Genomic DNA, 19369 nt, shown 5'->3' on the forward strand with positions numbered 1-19369 from the left:
TTCCAAAGTTTTGGCACCCCAACCAAGAAGGCCCTTTCTGAAGTTGCCCTCCATCTAGCTGCAGTGGGGGGATCTGAAAGAGGGCCTCCAAAGATGACTGGAGTTGATGGGTAGGTTCATATGGGACAACGTGACTCTTAAGGTATGCTGGTCCCATGCCATATAAGACTTTAAATGTCAATATCTGCAACTTGAATGGGGCCCGATAGTAAACTGGGAGCTAGCCCAGATGGAACAAGACTGGAATGATACGGCCCCTATGAGCCGCTCCAGTCAACATTCTGGCTGCAGCAATCTGTACCAGTTGCAGTTCCTGGACAGTCTTCAAGGGCAGCCCCACACAGAGCTCATAGCAGTAATCTAGGTGTTACCAAGGCATGCACCACAGTCGTGAGATCTTTTCCTGCCCAGGAAGGGCTGCAGTTGGCTCACCGGCCAGAGCTGGTGAAAGGTGCCTCCAGCCCGGGTTTATTCAACAGGAGGCCCAGGTATAGCACCCCCCCAAGCAAAAAACAAGCTCCTTTTGGGGGGAGTGCAACCATATCCAGAACAGGAGACCCCCCCCCATTCTTGGTAGCTCCATTTTGTCAGAATTCAGCTTATTCGCTCTCCTCCACCTACCAGTGACCAGACGGTGGCAGTACTTTCCTGCCTATTGGATTTGTTTGACCATTTCCCTATATTTTTCAGCATCCGGCTTTCCTTGGCAAGTTGCTACAGCAGGGTTTCCAGGAAGAACACTGTGCAGTGGAAATAATGTAAAATGCTAACCTCTGCAGTCCTTTCTTGGTCTTTCCTCTGTGGGCCAAGCTAGAAGTGATGAATTACGTAGTGATCGAATGGAGCGCAAGTGAACAGGGAGGAATACATGTGAGTCTGTTCACTTGCCATTCAAGTGTAATTCGTCACTTCTAGCTTGGCCCTGTGTGACTGTCACACTGTTAAACAACATCTGTTCTGGGCAGATAGCTGATCTCACCTGTGCAGAGGTTTTAATGGACTCACCAATTACGTTCTGAGAAGTTTTTTTTTTAATAAAAAATGCTTTCATCTTTGTTCTTGTTTCTTTTTCTTTTTTTACTTATTAAAATTAATTTAATACATGTCCCCTAGCACAAGAAATCTTTTTATGCTTGGGGTAATTGAGACTGGGAAATCCATCCTCAGTCTCGCCCCCATGTATCATTATGACTCTACCTGGCTGAGGCCAGCTGACTGGGCCTCTGGCTTGGTTTGGCTTTATTTTTATTTACTTATTTATTTTATGTCATTTATAGTCTGCCTTTCTCACTGAGACTCAAGGCAAATTATACAGTGTGAGATTAATACAGTTAATATCAAGGGCATTTCAATAAACAATGCCATAGGGTAAATAAATGCAAGTTTACAAAGACATAACATTAGCAAATATCCAATACAGAGTTGAAGAAATGTTGAAGCAGAGCATAAGCAATTCTAGGACTGACATTAGACAACATAGAACTGTCCTGTAGGATCATACTTAAGGCAACAGGTAGTACATAGGAGCACATACCTAAAGCAGCAAATAGGACATAAGGCAACATAGTGGTGAAGTCTATGGTCCCTAACTCGTGGGTGAAGCATCTCTTTGAGACCACTTCCCATCTTACAATTCCTACACAGGATCTCTTTTTAACAAGCTCAGTGTGCCTGATATACTCGCCTACAACCCTGCGGATTTGATCGAGTCAGTTCTTCACAGTCTCTTGCTGTTCTAGAACTTCAGTTTCTCCTAGTCTCTGTATGGTGTACTACAGAGTCCACCAGCCGAAGCTGCGTTTTTCCCAGGGGAACTGAATATCTGTAGCGTGGAGTTCAGTTGCAATTCAGGGAGAACTCCAGGTCCTACCTTGAGCTCAGTAACTGTGGCAACGGTGTGCATGTGTGTACATACACTTTCTCCTCTCCACCTATGCACACGTTCACTGCAGAAATTGTCGATACAAGAGGACCACGGTGTTCTCAGGCTAGTATAAATACAATTACCACCATGCTCAAACTCAAATCCAAATATTTTTAGTGATCTCTACCATACGTTTGTGTTCAGTACAATTATATTGTGCTGGACAGCCAAAAAGACAAATAAGTGGGTGCTAGATCAAATCAAGCCTGAATTCTCCCTAGAAGCTAAAATGACAAAACTGAGGCTATCGTACTTTGGTCACATCATGAGAAGACAAGATTCTCTGGAAAAGTCAATAATGCTAGGAAAAGTGGAAGGCAGTAGGAAAAGAGGAAGACCTAAAACGAGATGGCTTGGCTCAATAAAGGAAGCCACGTCCTCCAGTTTGCAGGATCTGAACAAAACTGTTAATGGTAGGATGTTTTGGAGGTCTTTTCTTCATGGAAAAGACCATGGGTTGGAAGCGGCTTGGTGGCACATAACACACACACCATTATATTCTTACAAGGATATGCAGTTCCTTAAAGGGATAATACACAATTCCAAAGATACAAACAGTTGTACACAATTCCAAAGGTAAATGTGAAGTTAACCAAAGTCTCGTAATACATTATCTTTTCCCCCTTTTCCTTCCACATGCAAATATGCAAATCAGCTATGCTAATGACACACTTCTGGCGATGTCAAGGGGCGTGGCATATCCTAATGAGTTATGCTAATGAATTCCTCCAGCTCTTTTTCTACTGAAAGACCCCTGCATTTAACATACACAAAGGAGGATAAATGCCTCCAAACATACAGGCAACTGTCTGCTTGCTAATATAATGGCTCAGATTGGACAGGCATAAGCTGTATCCCCATGATTGCTCATGTGCTTGTGTGAATGTGTAGACAGCCACTGGTTTGGTTCCTGCGTGCTCTCTCCGTGAATTAGCCCTGAGCACTGTTGCGTCATGTAAGATGGGCTCAGAATTCTCTGTTCTGATTAGCAGAAAATCTCCAGACTCTCAGGAGAAAGACCTCCCCCTGCCCAAAACTTGTTCGCTTGAAATCTTTTTACTGGAGAAGCTGCTGGTTGAACTTGGGAACTTCCATAGGCAAAGCCAGTGCCTTTCGACTGAGCCACAGTGCTTGAATGAATGAATTGCTCCTGCTTTGGCCCTTAGCGGCTGCCTCTCTTGCCATGGCGCCAGCTGTTGCTGAAGGTCCAGCTTTCTGCCTCTCTCATCCCTGTGCCCATCTACCTGCAACCGCTGGAACAAATGCTGCTTCTGTGTGTGTGTTTGCGTGTGCACGTACACACACTGCTCTTTGGGGGGACTTATTTACACTCAGTCCCATGAAAAATGTTGGAATTTTTCTCCAGAAGGGCAAGCAGCCAGTTCAAGCCCAACGAAAAGCCGGCATATCCAAGAGGATCACGAGTGTGTGGCTGCTTCAGAGGGAGATGGAGGGGCGCTCTGCATGATCTCTCAAGACACGTACAGATTCTCTGCTCCTTGGGTTTAGCATGCATAGACAGGGGCCTCTTTCTAGGCAGCTTGTGAAAAGCGATTTTGTTGCAGAGCCAATAAATTGAGGCTCTTGACAGTTGGGTTGCTTGCGAATCCTGCTCCTTCCCATATTCCAAATTGTAAAAAAGCATTTTGTGTCAACCTCGATGGAATACCATTTGGTATTTGTAAGGCGCGTTTCTAAAGTGCCTGGGAAAAAAATGCATTCAAAAAGGTATTTTTCCCCTTTATCTCCTACTTAAAACGTTTACCTAGTAAAGTTTCATTTATCTGAAGCAATGGGGTTTATTCCACAAAAACCTGTGCTGGAATAAAAATGTGCTAATCTTTAAGGTGCCGAAGGCCACCTGGCTATTGATGCAACTTTGAGTGGCCAGAATCAGAAATATGATATTCACAGGAGCAGACGCTCTGGTTCCAAGAAAGTTTGCACATTTTCCTTCTAAAGGTTATTGATCCACTTGCTCCATTTAAAACATTGAAGTGGCAGATTTGAGAGAAGAGCTTCCAGGTAGGGTTGCCAGCCTCCAGGTACTGGCTGGAGATCTCCTGGAATTACAACTGATCTCCAGGTGACAGAGATCAGTTCCCCTGGAGAAAATGGCTGCTTTGGAGGGTGGACTCTATGGCATTATACCATTCTGAGGCTTCTCCCTTCCCCAAACACCACCATCTCCAGACTCCCCCCCCCCCCAAATCTCCAGGAATTTCCAAACCCGCACCTAGCAACCAGGTCAGAGGGAATAGACTGAGGTTTGGTTTGAACTCTACAGCTGATGAATTTCCACTTCACACAGCTAAATGCATATCATGGACAGCCAAAATGCAAATAAATGGGTTCTAGATCAACTCAAGCCTGAATTCTCCCTAGAAGCTAAAATGACAAAACTAAGGCTATCGTACTTTGGTCACAACATGAGAAGACAAGATTCTCTGGAAAAGTCAATAATGCTAAGAAAAGTGGAAGGCAGTAGGAAAAGAGGAAGACCATGGCCGATTCCAGACGGCCCTCTGCCTCCCGAAACGTTGCGCGTCGTCGCATGGAAAACGCGAAATATTGCGTTTTCTCGCGCGAGTTTTGCGTGACCTCGCGCAAAACTCGCGCGAGAAAACACGATATTTCGCGTTTTCCGCGCGACGACGCGCGACGACGCACAACGTTTCGGGAGGCAGAGGGCCGTCTGGAATCGGCCCTAAAACGAGGTGGCTGGACTCAATAAAAGAAGCCACGTCCCCCAGTTTGCAGGATCTGAGCAAGTCTGTTACTGATAGGACGTTTTGGAGGTCTTTCATTCATAGGGTTGCCGTAGATCGGAGGTGAATGGACGGCACATAACACACAGCTAAATGCGGTGCATTCCATGATTATTTGTCTGCAAGCACTTTCCCTAGACAGTTCAGCCGTGAATAATTCCTGAGGGTACGGCCGTGCAGAGGAAATACAGTTTCACCTGTTGCAGCTGAGCCAGGGGTGTATGGATAGAGATGAGCAGGGCTGGGTTTGGTTATATCCTGCCCAGCAGTGGAAGATCTGAGAAGCCTCTGCTTTAAAGTCCCAGGAAGAAAGCGAGGATAAAAACAAATCGAGTGATTCCGCACACGTTGGATAATGCACTTCCAATCCTCTTTATAGATCATTTGGAACGGATTTTTTTGTGTGCGGAACAAAAAATCCACCTCAAACGATCGATAAAGTGCTTTGAAAGTGCATTATCCAACGTGTGCGGAATCAGCCATTGACAACATCCTGCTGCAGCTGCCCAGTGGTGATTTGTGTAAGTGTCGCACTAGGAAAAAAGGAACCTCCTTGTTCTAAGGCAGTGTACTTCCAAATAACAGATCCCGGGATCAATTATAGGGGACTTCTTGCCCTGCTTCTCTGAAATACCTGGCTGACCTCTGCTGGAAGCAAGATAACAACAACAACATTCGATTTATATACTGCCTTTCAGGACGACTTAACACCCACTCAGAGCGGTTTACCAAGTATGTCATTATTATCCCCACAACAATCACCCTGTGAGGTGGGTGAGACTGAGAGAGCTCCAGAGAAGTGTGACTGGCCCAAGGTCACCCAGCTGGCTTCAAGTGGAGGAGCGGAGAATCAAACCGCCTCTCACGCTCTTAACCACTACAACAAACTGGCTCTCAGCCACTGCACCAAACGTCCGCTCAGAGCTGTTTACAAAGTTTGTTATAATTAACCCCACCACAACAATCACCCTGTGAGGTGGGTGGGGCTGAGAGAGCTCTGAGAGAGCTGTGACTAACCCAAGGTTACCCAGCTGGCTTCAGGCAGAGGAGTGGGGAATCAAACCCGGTTCTCCTGATTAGAGTACACTGCATTTAGCTGTGTGTTATATGTGGGAGTAGGGGTACTATTGGCTTGAGTCAACAAAGCAGTTCTTGTACTCCTAAGATTTGTGTTGGATACTTCTAGCTGGATGCTGAAGAGAGATGAGCAAACGTTTTCCCGTGTTCGTTTCTTCGAATTTACCTTCACAAATGTCTGAAAGGCAGAGTCACAGAAACGAGAACGAGTGAGAGAGGAGTGCTTGCGTGTGAAGGGAGAATCGTGCCCTGCTTAACCACAATTTCCCTATTTCAAATATTGATTTGGCTGGCTTCAGGCCACCAGGGAGAAGCGCAGACCGCAGCTCCCTCGCCAAAAGACATCTCTTCTTTCACTCCCCAACTTGCGGGGGTTTGGGCTGTCCATGCCAGTGACCACCTTTTTAGGGACAGAGGCTCTCAGTGTCTGAACGGCTGCTTGACAGGCAGAAATCCACAGGCAACGCTTTCCCCAGTGCTGGACTTCTTGGCCAAGAAAATCTGCATGCTTTAAAAGGACAAAATACCTTGCTGATAGCTAGCAAAAGGAAGCCTCCACGTTCAGACACAGTTGGGCCACTGAATACCAATTGCTGAGGAGGGGGACACAACGAGGATGAACAGGGGTCTGGACTCGACTGAGCCCTATGAGGAAAGGCTGAGGGCCTTGGGAATGTTTAGTTTGGAGAAGAGGAGGTTGAGGGGGGACATGATTGCTCTCTTTAAATATTTGAAAGGCTGTCATTTGGAGGAGGGCAGGGAGCTGTTCCAGTTGGCAGCAGAGGGTAGGACGCGAAGCAATGGGCTAAAACTACATGCACAAAGGTACCGGCTGGATATTAGGAAGAATTTTTTCATCGTCATAGTTCAAAGGTGGCATCAGCTGCCTAGGGAGGTGGTGAGCTCCCCTTCACTGGCAGTTTGGAGGAAGAGGCTAGATGAATATTTGTCATGGATGCTTTAGGCTCATCCTGCATTGGGCAGGGGGTTGGACTAGAAGGTCTGTATGGCCCCTTCCAACTCTGTGATTCTGTGAACAGTCAGAGGAGCCAAAGAGGGGGCCCCAGGCGTGGCTGCCAGCCACCAGGAGCACACCAGAGCTGGCGGTGGCAGTGTGGGCAGCTGAGCACAGGGTTGGGAGGCCTTCCGCCTGCCCCGCCAATGGGGCAGCTGGCTAGCCGTGCATGCAGGACAGGGAGCGCGCGGCAAGCCGGCCGCCCCATCAGCGGGGCAGGTGAACTGCGTGGAGGGTCTCCCAGCCCTGTGCTCAACCGCCCACACAGCAAGCCAGCTGCCCCAGCGCCCACCCGTGCTGCCGCTGCCTGCTCTACAGCACACCGTGCACTGGAGCGGCTGTCTTGCTGGCACGAAGTGATGTCATCACGTAGCGCCAGGAGCGTGTGTGCGCTGTGCGCATGCAGGGAAAGCTGGGCAAGGGTTGCCCTGGTCACCAGCAACCCTAGATCCGGCCCTGGGAACCAGAGGAGTTCGCCATGTTAGTTTGTAGTTGCAAAATAGTAAAGAGTCCAGTAGCACTTTTAAGACTAACCAACTTTATTATGGCGTCAGCAGAGAACGCTCTTATTCACCTGCAGTCTGAAAAGATGGCATCAACGAGCATGAAGTGGGCGGAGGAAGCTGGAAGAAATCCTATTTCCCAGGGGGAATAGTTCTCCACGTGTGCGGGAAGACAGTCGCAGAAGCATAAATGACAATCAGGGAAACCACGCATCTACACAACTTCCAACCTTTTCACATCTGGCAAACTCAACCCTCCCACCACCTCTTAAAGATACTGATTTGGATGCTGTTCTGGCAGGTGCGTTCCCAGGATGCAAGATCAAGATGGGTAGCCGTCTTAATCTGTAGCTGTAGAAAAGAGCAAGAGTCCCGTAGCACCTATAAGACTAACAAAATTTGCGGTAGGGTACGAGCTTTCGTGAGTCACAGCTCACCTCGTTGGATATCTTGGTATCTGAAGAAGTGAGCTGTGACTCATGAAAGCTCCTACCCTACCACAAATTCCGTTAATCTTATAGGTGCTACGGGAGTCTTGCTCTTTTCTCCTGATGCAAGACTCTCCAAAACTATTGCCTTTAGTTGCAACATGCGGCCAATATTATTTTGGATCAATGTGAAATTGGGCCCTCATCCACTCTCTCGCTGTTCTCTGCCTTCCCCGTCTGAGGTGCCACATTTCCTTCTACCTCCCAATCCTCCTCCAACCTGTGATCCTTCCTGACATTCAGTGAGTCCCTCCTGCCTCCTCGCTTCCCCTTTTTCCTCCTCTCCCCGCCTCCCATCCACTCTGCAGCATTCTGCCTCTCCCCTCCTTAGGCTCCAAAACGATGCTTTCCTCTCCAGCCAAACAGAACTCACACTTTAATAACATCATAACATTTGATTTATATACCACCTTTCAAGATAACTTAATGCCCACTCAGAGCAGTTTACAAAGTCTATTATTATCCACACAACAATCACCCTGTGAGGTGGGTGGGACTGAGAGAGCTCTGAAAGAGGTGTAACTGACCCAAGGTCACCCAGCTGGCTTGAAACGGAGGAGTGGGGAATCAAACCTGGCTCTCCAGATTAGAGTCCTGCCGTTCTTAATTACTTCACCAAACTTTGTCATTGCATCTGTTGCTCATTTCCACACTCCTATCAATAGTTAAAAAGCTTGTGACAATTCTGTAACTTCATAGCAACTCAGCCAATAGTTCAGGGAAACATCACAGATTGGCATCAGCCAAGTACACCCAGTTGCTCCTTTCTCTCCTTCTCTGCGGATTGTTGCGTTCTCCTTTTCCTCACCTGGTAGTCTTCAGACCAAATAAATGACAGCAGAATCTTGCCAAGACACATTTTGGCAATGGCTCAACGGCCCAGCTGCGTCAGCATGGGAAGGAGCAAGTTTCAGCTACTCTTCCTCTCCCGCTGTGATCCACCACATCCTTTTGCTCTGGACTGTCTCCCAAACCTAGCAGAACGTTTGCGTTCGCTAATCTTCTGGGTTGGTGCTGCACGGTCTCCGGAACTCTTGTCCATATTCGTGGATCCATTTGTTTGCCACTGTACAAGAGAAATGAGAAGGGGATTGACAAGAGAGAGTCTTTTGTAATTTGCAAAAGTCATGTGTGCCTCATCTCACCATAAATTGGATGAAAATAAGGGATGCTATTCAATTCATGGCCTGACCTGGGTGGCCCAGGATGGTTCAGAACCTGGAAGCTAAGCAGGGTCAGCTCTGGTTAGGTCTTGGATGGGAGACCACAAAGGAAAGCCAGATTTGCTTCATAGAGGCAGCCAATGGCAAAAGCCATTTAAACATCTCTTGCCTTGCAAACCCTATGGGGGTGCCATTAGAGATGGGCACGAACCGGAAAAAAACCTTAACCAGTGGTTCATGGTTCGTCAAATTTCACGAACCACGAACTTTCACGAACCTGCCCCTGGTTCGCGAACTGGTTTGTTTAGTTTGTGAAAACATCACATCCAGGTCAGAAAATCGTCACTTCCGGGTCAGCAGAAGGTCTGCAGGAAGTCCATCCCCGGTCGCCTAGGAAACTGATTGATTGGCACCAGGCTGTCTGCAATAACAAACCAAAAACGGAACCAACCGAACCAGCCTAAAGTTCGTGGCCAGAGCAGGGTCAGCTCTGGTTAGGTCTTGGATGGGAGACCACAAAGGAAAGCCAGATTTGCTTCATAGAGGCAGCCAATGGCAAAAGCCATTTAAACATCTCTTGCCTTGCAAACCCTATGGGGGTGCCATTAGAGATGGGCACGAACCGGAAAAAAACCTTAACCAGTGGTTCATGGTTCGTCAAATTTCACGAACCACAAACTTTCATGAACCTGCCCCTGGTTCGCGAACTGGTTTGTTTAGTTTGTGAAAACATCACATCCAGGTCAGAAAATCGTCACTTCCGGGTCAGCAGAAGGTCTGCAGGAAGTCCATCCCCGGTCGCCTAGGAAACTGATTGATTGGCACCAGGCTGTCTGCAATAACAAACCAAAAACGGAACCAACCGAACCAGCCTAAAGTTCGTGGCGGTTCGTCAGAAATGGGATCTGACAAACCGCTGGTTCACGAACCACAAACCAGCCTGGTTCGTCATGAATTATGGTTCATATTTTGGTTCGTGCCCATCTCTAGTTGCCATAAGTCCACTGTGACTTGATGGCACTTTACACACACCCTGTGTCCTCAGCTTGTGGGCACCTTACATTCCCTTGCAAGACCTTTCAGTCAGGAAAGGAGTTAGCCCTTCTCACAACTGAGGAGCTCAGTACACTTGACAGTGACTTCCTTTTTCTCTTGCAAATGCAGCCTTTGAGGTGGCCTTATCCAGGAGAAGGGGGCAACTTAAATTATTTCCTTCCTTCCTGTTTTCTCGCTTAGAAAAAGCCACCCCAGATGCTTTTTCTCTCCTGGAGAAAACTTGCTGGTCATTTAAAGGAAAAACTCTGTCCCATATCGGGGCTGTCAAGCTGGCGATGAAACCTAAGCTCAAACCCTCTAAAGTCTTTTCTGGTACTATGATTTTAGTACCAAAAAAATCTTTCCTCTGCATTTAAACCCCACAATATCTGATTCCTCAGGAGTAAAAAAAAAGAAACACTCCTCCCCCACCACCACTGCAAAGAACTAGCATTTCGCCTGTGATCATTGATGAAATAGGTAAATCAGAATTTCCATCGTTTTCCATGCCTTGGACATGGGGTGGGGTGGGGAGGGCAGCTGCGTCTCTCTCTGTGTGTATGTGTAACTGTCGTGACAGTAAGCTGCTTCTCTTTGCCTAAGGTGGGAATGCCTCCTAACTTCTCCTCTGCGTCTCTTGGGAGATTTCTTCTCCTTGCCTCATGGCCTTCCAAAGGGAAAGGATGTATGTCTGAGATCTCCTGCCATGAAGAACTCATCCACATACCCGCATCCAGGCTCGATGCCAGACAAACTGGCCATTGGTATATAGGGGAAGTAACTCTTTAGACTAGGACTGTCTCCTTCTACTGCAAGATATTACCATGAATGGAACCGACCTCAATAAACTATAAATTCTCTCTTTCTACAGTTTGATTGCCTGAGGATTAATGCTTCTGACTAAGTAACTCTGCTACCAAATGAAATATAATTATTTCTAATAATTATCACCTGTGGTTGTTGTGGGTTTTCCGGGCTGTATTGCCGTGGTCTTGGCATTGTGGTTCCTGACGTTTCGCCAGCAGCTGTGGCTGGCATCTTCAGAGATGTAGCACCAAAAGACAGAGATCTCTCAGTGTCACAGTGAGTGTGACAGTGAGTCACAGTGACACTGAGAGATCTCTGTCTTTTGGTGCTGCACCTCTGAAGATGCCAGCCACAGCTGCTGGCGAAACGTCAGGAACTACAATGCCAAGACCACGGCAATACAGCCCAGAAAACCCACAACAACCATCGTTCTCCGGCCGTGAAAGTCTTCGACAATACACCAATTATCACCTGTGATTGTCCAAGAGTCATGGGAAGCAGAAGCAGAATTTCCCACTACCTGATACATTTTGTGCATCTTTCTAAAGGTTTATTCTTTACGTCAAAAACAACTGTAAGAGACTGATCTCTTCCACGTTGATGCATTCAAGCCCAGAACCTTCAGCTTGGTCCTTAAATGACTGCACCAAAAAGATTTCCACTCCCATCATCATAATCATAGTTATGCATTCAACTTTTCCTGTTTTTTGGGGGGGTCAGAAATCACCCATCCACACACATCACCACCGTTTAAGGGTGGTTCTTCCATCTACAAGTCCACAGGGCTTGGCTTGCCATTGGCAGCGTGGGAGGTAATAGTCCTCAGTGCTGTCAAATACTCAGGGCCATGACTCAGACCTGGCTAGCACTAGCGCTGGAAAAATAAAATAAAAAATAAGTGCCCTCAAGTCATAGCTGACTTATGACGACCCCTGGTGGGGTTTTCATGGCAAGGAATTAAGAGAGGTGGTTTGCCATTTCCTGCCTCTGCAACCTTTAGAGGTCTCCTATCCAATTCCTAACCAAGGCTGATCCTGCTTAGCTTCTGAGATCTGATGAGATCAGGCTCACCTGGGCTATGTAGGTCAGGGAAGCATAAGGGAAGACCTCTGAAAGATAACCAAGAAAGAAACAGAGCTGTGTCAATTTCACTCTCCTCCTTTTGGAAGGAGGGTAATGAAATTGTCCCGGCTTTCCCATGTGAAGCTGCTGTATAGTGAATCAGACCATTGGTCCATCCAGGCCAGTATTGCCTATTCTAACAGGCAGCAGCTCTCCACGGTCTCAGGCAGAGGTCTTTCACATCACCTGCTAGCATCTAATAATCCTTGTAACTGGATATGCTGGGGATTGAACCTGGGACTTCTTGCATGCCAAGCAAAGTCTCTTCTGCTGAGCCACAGCCCCTCCCCTAGCTCCTCAAGTCACGGCCTGTATCTTGCCTTAGAGAAGCTGGACATACCATTATGAAAGAGAATCATGTGGACAAGCCTTTGGCCAGATTATTTTTCCCAGTTAAAGCTCAAAAAGGATTATTGGCATGAGTGCAATGATGTCTCCTTTATACACTTAGCAGAGATTGCCAGATTTTTATGTTGACAGCTGGGCTGGTTTCCTCACCCCATTTATCTCCAGCAAGCACCGGGCAACCAGCATGGAGGGTGTCTCCGTTCCCCTCTCCGTTCCTGTGAAGGTTCCACCAAAAAAGAGCCGCATTCTGGGAAAGAGAGTAGAAGCCAAGAATGTCACAGTTTAGCCACAAGAGAAGATTCTGCTCTGCAATGTACACCTGGATGTAGAAAAATGTGTTCCTGGAAACAGCGAAGGGGGGCTGCACCAAGACAAAACGAAGGGAAAAAGAGCAATTGGTGCAAAGAGAAGAAACTTTAATAATTGTATAATTATAATAATTCAGCACTCTGCTGAAGTGCGTGTACGGAAAAGACACTAAAAGGAAGATTCCCCCGATGAAGCTGTATGCATATGTATGGAACGTGTTTGCACGTGTTATGTGCTGTGAAGTCACCTCCAACCTATGGCGATCCTATGAATGAGAAACCTCCAAAATGTCCTATCATTAACAGACTTGCTCAGTTCTTGCAAACTAGAGGATGTATCTTCTTTTATTGAGTCAAGCCATCTCGTTTTAGGTCTTCCTCTTTTCCTACTGCCTTCCACTTTTCCTAGCATTATTGACTTTTCCAGAGAATCTTGTCTTCTCATGATGTGACCAAAGTACGATAGCCTCAGTTTTGCCATTTTAGCTTCTAGGGAGAATTCAGGCTTGATTTGATCTAGCACCCACTTATTTGTCTATTTGACCGGCCATGGTATCCGCAAAACTCTCCTCCAGCACCATATTTCAAATGAATCGATTTTCTTCCTGTCAGCTTTCTTCACTGTCCATCTTTCACATCCATACATAGTAATAGAGAATACTATAGTTTGGATTATCTTGATCTTGGTTCCCAGAGAGACATCTTAATCTTTAAGGATCTTTTCTAGCTCCCTCAAAGCTGCTCTTCCAAGTCTCAATCTTCTTCTGATTTCTTCATGAAACATGTAGGGGTATACAATTCTTAGAGATTCTTCCCTTTGCACCAATTGCCCTTTTTTGCTTTGTTTTTCCAGGAAACAGCAGAATTTCCTCTATATGTTGGTAGGATGGTCCTTTTGTGCAATCTGCAGCTCTAATCCCGGCCTTTCAGTCATCCCCATTAATCCTATGGACTCATTCCACTGTGACTCAGTTGGCCAGGTGGCTTAAATTCACTTTCTCCATATTTAGGCTGTTTGAGATTTTGCTTTGACCCATTGAGATCAAAGGGGTACAATTCATAATTAACCTATTCCTTTTTTCAGGGGTCATTTCGTAGAAAAAGAGCTGGAGGAACTCATTCGTATAACTCATTAGCATAACTCATTACCATATGCCACGCCCCTTGACATAACCGGAAGTGTGTCATTAGCATAACTGATTTGCATATGCCATCACCTATCCTGGCTCTTTTGGACCCAGTCCTGGCCTAAAATGGCAAAAAGGGGCTGAAAATGGCCGAAAAGGGGCCCACAGTCTCTTCATCAGATGCATCATCAGCTTTCGAGAACAACAGATCTCTTCGTCAAATGCATCATCAGCTTTTGAGAACCACAGCTCTCTTTGCCAGATGCATCGTCAGCTTTTGAGAACCACAGCTCTCTTTGTCAGATGCATCGTCAGCTTTCGAGAACCACAGTCTCTTCATCAGATGCATCATCAGCTTTCAAGAACCACAGCTCTCTTCGTCAAATGCATCATCAACTTTCGAGAACCACAGCTCTCTTCATCAGATGCATCTGACGAAGAGAGCTGTGGTTCTCGAAAGCTTATGCTACAATAAAGTTGGTTAGTCTTAAAGGTGCTACTGGACTTTATTTTGCAACCACAGACTAACTTACCTAACTCCTTGGATATATGTTTTATTTGAGGTTCTCTCTCTCTGTTTAATTTTTCCTTCTTGACTGCTGGGTCCCAAAATAATTACCCCAGAGACCTGATCAGACCCTACATACGTAGAGGACGCTTTACACATTACAGACCTGATACTTATACCAATCTGGGTAACATGGGAAAGGACAAGATGGATAGGGAGGGGGCAGGGCGGTTGCCGGAATGTTTTTCAAAATGATTAGCTATGAATCTTTTTTGAAATGGCTATAAAATTTAAGAAAAAGGGGATGCCAATAGCTCTTTGGATAAAGCAATCTTTTACCTTGACCACAGGTATGCTGAAATTTGCATAGATGAAAGCTGTGGACCCTCCAGCTTCTACGGAACTCAACTGGGGTGGGGGGAGAAACATATACGAGTGATCATTGCTGCAGAACCGTGTGCTCTGAAAATATTTAAGATTAAAATTCTGCATCCCAGTGACGCAGGAAAGCTAACTTCTAAAAACAAAGCTAACCTTTACAAACATATTGTTTCATGTTATGCAAATAGAAGTTTATATTCTGTATTTTTTTCCAGCTTCTGCCTGACGTGAAGAGGACCATGGAGCTAAGCAGGTAGCGAAGCCCTGCCTTCTCTTCGCCTGTGAAATCCAGGCATGCAGCACCTTGGGCGATAAAATAACTAAACAATAATGAATGCCATTATCTAATAATCTGCACAGTGGTTAAGTGGTTGGGCTGTGAATCAGCACCCTACTGGTTTGAATCCTACTGCTGCCCTGAGCTCAGAAGATGGCCTTGGGTGAGCCCCTCCTCTCAGCCCCAGCTCCCCAGCTGTATCGTGGGGATAATAATAACACTGACTTTGTTCACCACTCTGGGTGGGGCACTTATAACAACAACAACAACATTCTATTTATATACCGCCCTTCAGGATGACTTAACACCCACTCAGAGCAGTTTACAAAGTATATCATTATTATCCCCACAACAACAAACACATTGTGAGGTGGGTGGGGCTGAGAGAGCTCCAGAGAACTGTGACTCGCCCAAGGTCACCCAGCTGGCTTCAGGTGGAGGAGTGGGGAATCAAACCCGGCTCTCCATATTACAGTCCTGCGCTCTTAACCAGTACACCAAACTGACTCATCTGTCTAGAAGAGTGGTATATAAGCACAGTTATTATAAGTGGTTGGGCTGTGAATCACCACTCTGCTGGTTCGACTCCCACTCCTGCCGTGAGCTCAGCAGGTGGCCTTGGGTGAGCCGCTCCTCTCAGCCTCAGCTCCCCAGTTATATTGTAGGGATAATAATAACACTGACCTTGTTCACTGCTCTGAGTGGAGCACTAATCTGTCTAGAAGAGTGGTATATATGTGCAGTTTATTATTATTATTATTAGTAGTAGTAGTAGTAGTAGTAATAGTAGTAGTAGTATATTATAGTTTGTTATTCCAGGGTAACCAGCAGGTTGAATAAGCTTTTTTAATTATTATTAAATGAAGCATTAAAATAAACAGGTCTAAAAGGAAGGTTACAGGCTTTGTCTCCCCAAGCAAGGCATACTGGTAACATTCTCTTGAGTCTCTATATAATATATTCTAAAGCATCCCTCTTCACCACCCCCCACCTGAGCTCAAACACAAATCTCAGCCAAGAGGAAATACTTACATAAACCATCACTGTGGCTATTCGGTTTCCTGATTTCAATCGGTAAAGGGGACTTTTTCTTGACTGCATCAAAAGAACAGAGATGCTTATTCACGGAGTATCAGATGGTTGCATTATTCATAGCTGAGGGTGGTCTTAGCTTGTATCTTTGGAAGTTTTGACTAGGTGGTATGAAGCGTTGCGGGTAACATCATTAAACAAGACGCTTACCAAAAAATCTCAGTTATTTATGCAGTCCATAAATATATCTACAATTTGAAATGTGTTTAATTATTATAGCCTGGCCCAACCCTATACCATCCCTAGCCATCTGTAAGCGGGGTGACTAAATGTTCTAACTGCCAAAGTGGTTTTAACAGCTGTGTGACAGTAGAAAACCACCGCTATAACTTTTCACAGAATGAAGACACAGTAAGGTGGAAATATATATTACTAAGTGCCTCGGGGCCCTGTCCTGGATAGCCCAGGTGAGCCTGATCTTGTTAGATTGCAGAAGCTAAGCAGGGTCGGCCTTGGTTAGTAATTGGATGGGAGACCAGGGTGTTGCTATGCAGAGGCAGGCAATGGCAAAATACCTCTGTTAGTCTCTTGCCATGAAAACCCTGCCAGGGGGTCACCATAAGTCAGCTATGCCTTGAAGTCACTCCCCACCACCACCACCAAGTACCTAGGCATGGTCAAGTGAACCTCATTTCACATGTTCCCCCTCCAACTTCCCATGCACTTGCTCATATTCAATTTGCTCCCCATTGAGTACATTCACACATTTGATATCAGTTCCTCCTCAACTGCTAAAAGTATCCATTTCTCCCTCCTCCATATCCATTCATTGAAATGCAGATCTTGACACTTTCTCACACCTTAAAGAAATGCAAATTGGCAAGTCAAAGGAGCCTACAGTACTTGTTCTTGTAGCGAAAACAGAGCTGAATTGGTGCTCTGCCCTCTGGACATACTTGCAGATGCAATCACACAAAAGGATTTCCTGTAAAAGCAGCATGCATGTGCACCAAGCAAGCACAACCTGCACATGAATTGAGAACCACATATAAAATCCTGCACTTGAGCATCCCAGGTAATTTGCAACATGTATTTCCACTCTAATAGGAGATGAGTCTCCTGTTAAATTTAAGCCTGCACAGGCCAGAAACTGCCAGATTTATACTACGTAAATGGTACTTAAGCAGCCAGGACTCATAAGAGACCCACAATTCCTTTTGGGGAGGAAGAAGTTGCAGTTAAACTGATGCAAAATGGATTTAATTTACATAGAGTAGATGGGGCTTAGGGTTTGATTGTAGGTAACTCTCAAAAGCTAGGATTGGCAGAGTAGAAATGACTTCAACGAACACTCCGAATCAATGGAAAGACTCTTCTCCCTGCCTCTCATGCTGTTCATTTCGAAGTCCAAACATGGTTGTTTCTGTTTGTTGCCAAACCACAGTCACATCCCACTAGGCTTTCGTCTTTACATCCAGTGTACTCACAGTCGCATGGTCGAAATGGGGTTCATAGTGACCCCCTAGACCGTAGTTCACAACCTGCAGATATTCTGCATATGGGTGCCGGATGTTCAATCCAGTCAGGGCTGCGATCCGCCAATCTAGTGAGACAAGAAGTGGATCCACAGTTTCTTTCAACCAGGCACTGAAACACAGACAAAGGCAATATGTTGGCTAGCAGGTAAGAATTATTTTGTTTGTTTAACTCCGTAACTGTCTCTCTAGGGAGACACATCTGTTTTCTTCTGTTGCCATCTTCGGCTAGCAGGTGAAAAGTTTTCTTGTTTCATCTGGCATTCCCCCAGTAAGCCCTCTTTTTTGCCCTGTTTTTAATTGCTGTTTTTACATATGTGTAATTCATTTTATTGTATGTTTATTTTAATTTGCTAAAAAAGGTAAAGGTATAGGTAGTCCCCTGTGCAAGCACCGAGTCATTACTGACCCATGGGGGGACATCGCATCACGACGTTTTCTTGGCAGACTTTTAACGGGGTGGTTGGCCATTGCCTTCCCCAGTCATCTACACTTTACCCCCAGGAAGCTGGGTCCTCATTTTACCAACCTCAGAAGGATGGAAGGCTGAATCAACCTTGAGCCGGCTACCTGAACCTGGCTTCTGCCAGGATCGAACTCAGGTCGTAAGCAGACCTTGGGCTGCAGTACTGCAGCTTACCACTCTGCGCCATGGGGCTCCTTTGCTTTTAATTGTTTTCATGAAGTGTTTGCTTTCAATGGTTTATGTGGGTTTTTTTATGACAGTTTAGGTGATGTACATTTTTAACCAGTTAGCCAACTTGGTAGCAGAAAGGTGGGGTATAAATTTTGTAAATAAATAACAAGGTATGACTGGGGAAGGCAATGGCAAACCACCTCGTAAAAAGTCTGCCAAGAAAACGTCGTCATGTGCCGTCCCCGCATGGGTCAGTAATGACTCGGTGGTTGCACAGGGGACTACCTTTACCATTTTAAAGACTTTAAATGACCAACAAGATTTCCAAGGTACGAGCTTACGAGAGTCAAAGCTCCCCTCATCTCCCTTCCTCTTCTGATGAAAGGGGCTTTGAGTCTTGAAAGCTCATGCCTTGGTAATCTAATTGGTATTTAAGGTGCTACTGGACCCAGATCTTGCTCTTCAATGGCAGTCCAACATGGCTATCCTCCTAAAATAAAGCACAACACATTTGATGCTGTGCTTTCCCTTGAAAACGTTGAAGACAGTTCACAATGGTAAGTGAAAATTTAGTTGTGTTACTGCATATTTTGAATATGCTTTTCTGTTGTAGTCTAAATTTAGCATTCTATATTTTGTATAATTGTCTATGCACTTTCTATTGTTATTTGTATTCTTCTTTTCAAATATATTTTTAAAAAATTATATATAAAAAAATAGTAAGTGAAAACATGGGGCTGGATCCCATAAACTACACGATGTCTGCTTCCTCAGCAGTCCCCCTTGATACCGGGAAATGCAGCACTGATAGTCAAGGGACATTTATGGACAAAATGCCATTTGGCCCTTAACTGACTGAGGCAGCTCCTGCTGGGTAGCTGCCCTGAAGGACCACCTGGCAACTGCTTGTTCCAGGGCTCTTTTAACATCCCAGTCCACCCCTGTCAATAAGGAGAAGAAACCTGACGAGATCCCCCCTCCCTCTTTCTTGTGCCACTGGAGAGCTTGATCTCCCAGCAAAGGAAGCACCACCATTTCTGACCAGTGGTGACTAGAGATGGGCACGAACAGCAATACGAACAAAAAAAAGCCACGAACAGCCCAATCAGCTGTTCACGAGCAAGCTGTTCGTGAGGCCCCGTTCCCCACGAACATGTGTTCGTTCCAAGCCCTGCTTGTGGTGTTTGTCTGCCATTCATAAAGCCAGACAGACTGGCACCTTCAATCAATTCCCTTGGCAACGTAGGCAGGGACTGTCTGAACTCTGTCTGAACTCCTTCTGTTGCCCTGGAAACCCCAATTGAAGCCCAACTT

The 19369-nt window shown here is 45.8% G+C and overlaps 1 protein-coding gene across 1 annotated transcript in view; it reads right to left on the minus strand.

Annotated features, from left to right (window-relative positions):
- Window positions 1-7792: 7792 nt before the first annotated feature.
- Window positions 7793-19369, minus strand: part of P4HA3 (prolyl 4-hydroxylase subunit alpha 3) — a 40035-nt gene continuing 28458 nt past the window's right edge. The window contains exons 9-13 of the mRNA XM_054974239.1: window positions 17371-17530; window positions 15884-15946; window positions 14533-14601; window positions 12401-12497; window positions 7793-8841 (exon numbers count right to left, since the gene is read on the minus strand). Coding sequence (XP_054830214.1) covers window positions 8771-8841; window positions 12401-12497; window positions 14533-14601; window positions 15884-15946; window positions 17371-17530 — 460 coding nt within the window. The 3' untranslated portion in view covers window positions 7793-8770. The remainder of the gene's footprint in view (window positions 8842-12400; window positions 12498-14532; window positions 14602-15883; window positions 15947-17370; window positions 17531-19369) is intronic.

This window comes from Eublepharis macularius, chromosome 3 (assembly GCF_028583425.1).
Source record: "Eublepharis macularius isolate TG4126 chromosome 3, MPM_Emac_v1.0, whole genome shotgun sequence".
Lineage (NCBI taxonomy): Eukaryota > Metazoa > Chordata > Lepidosauria > Squamata > Eublepharidae > Eublepharis > Eublepharis macularius.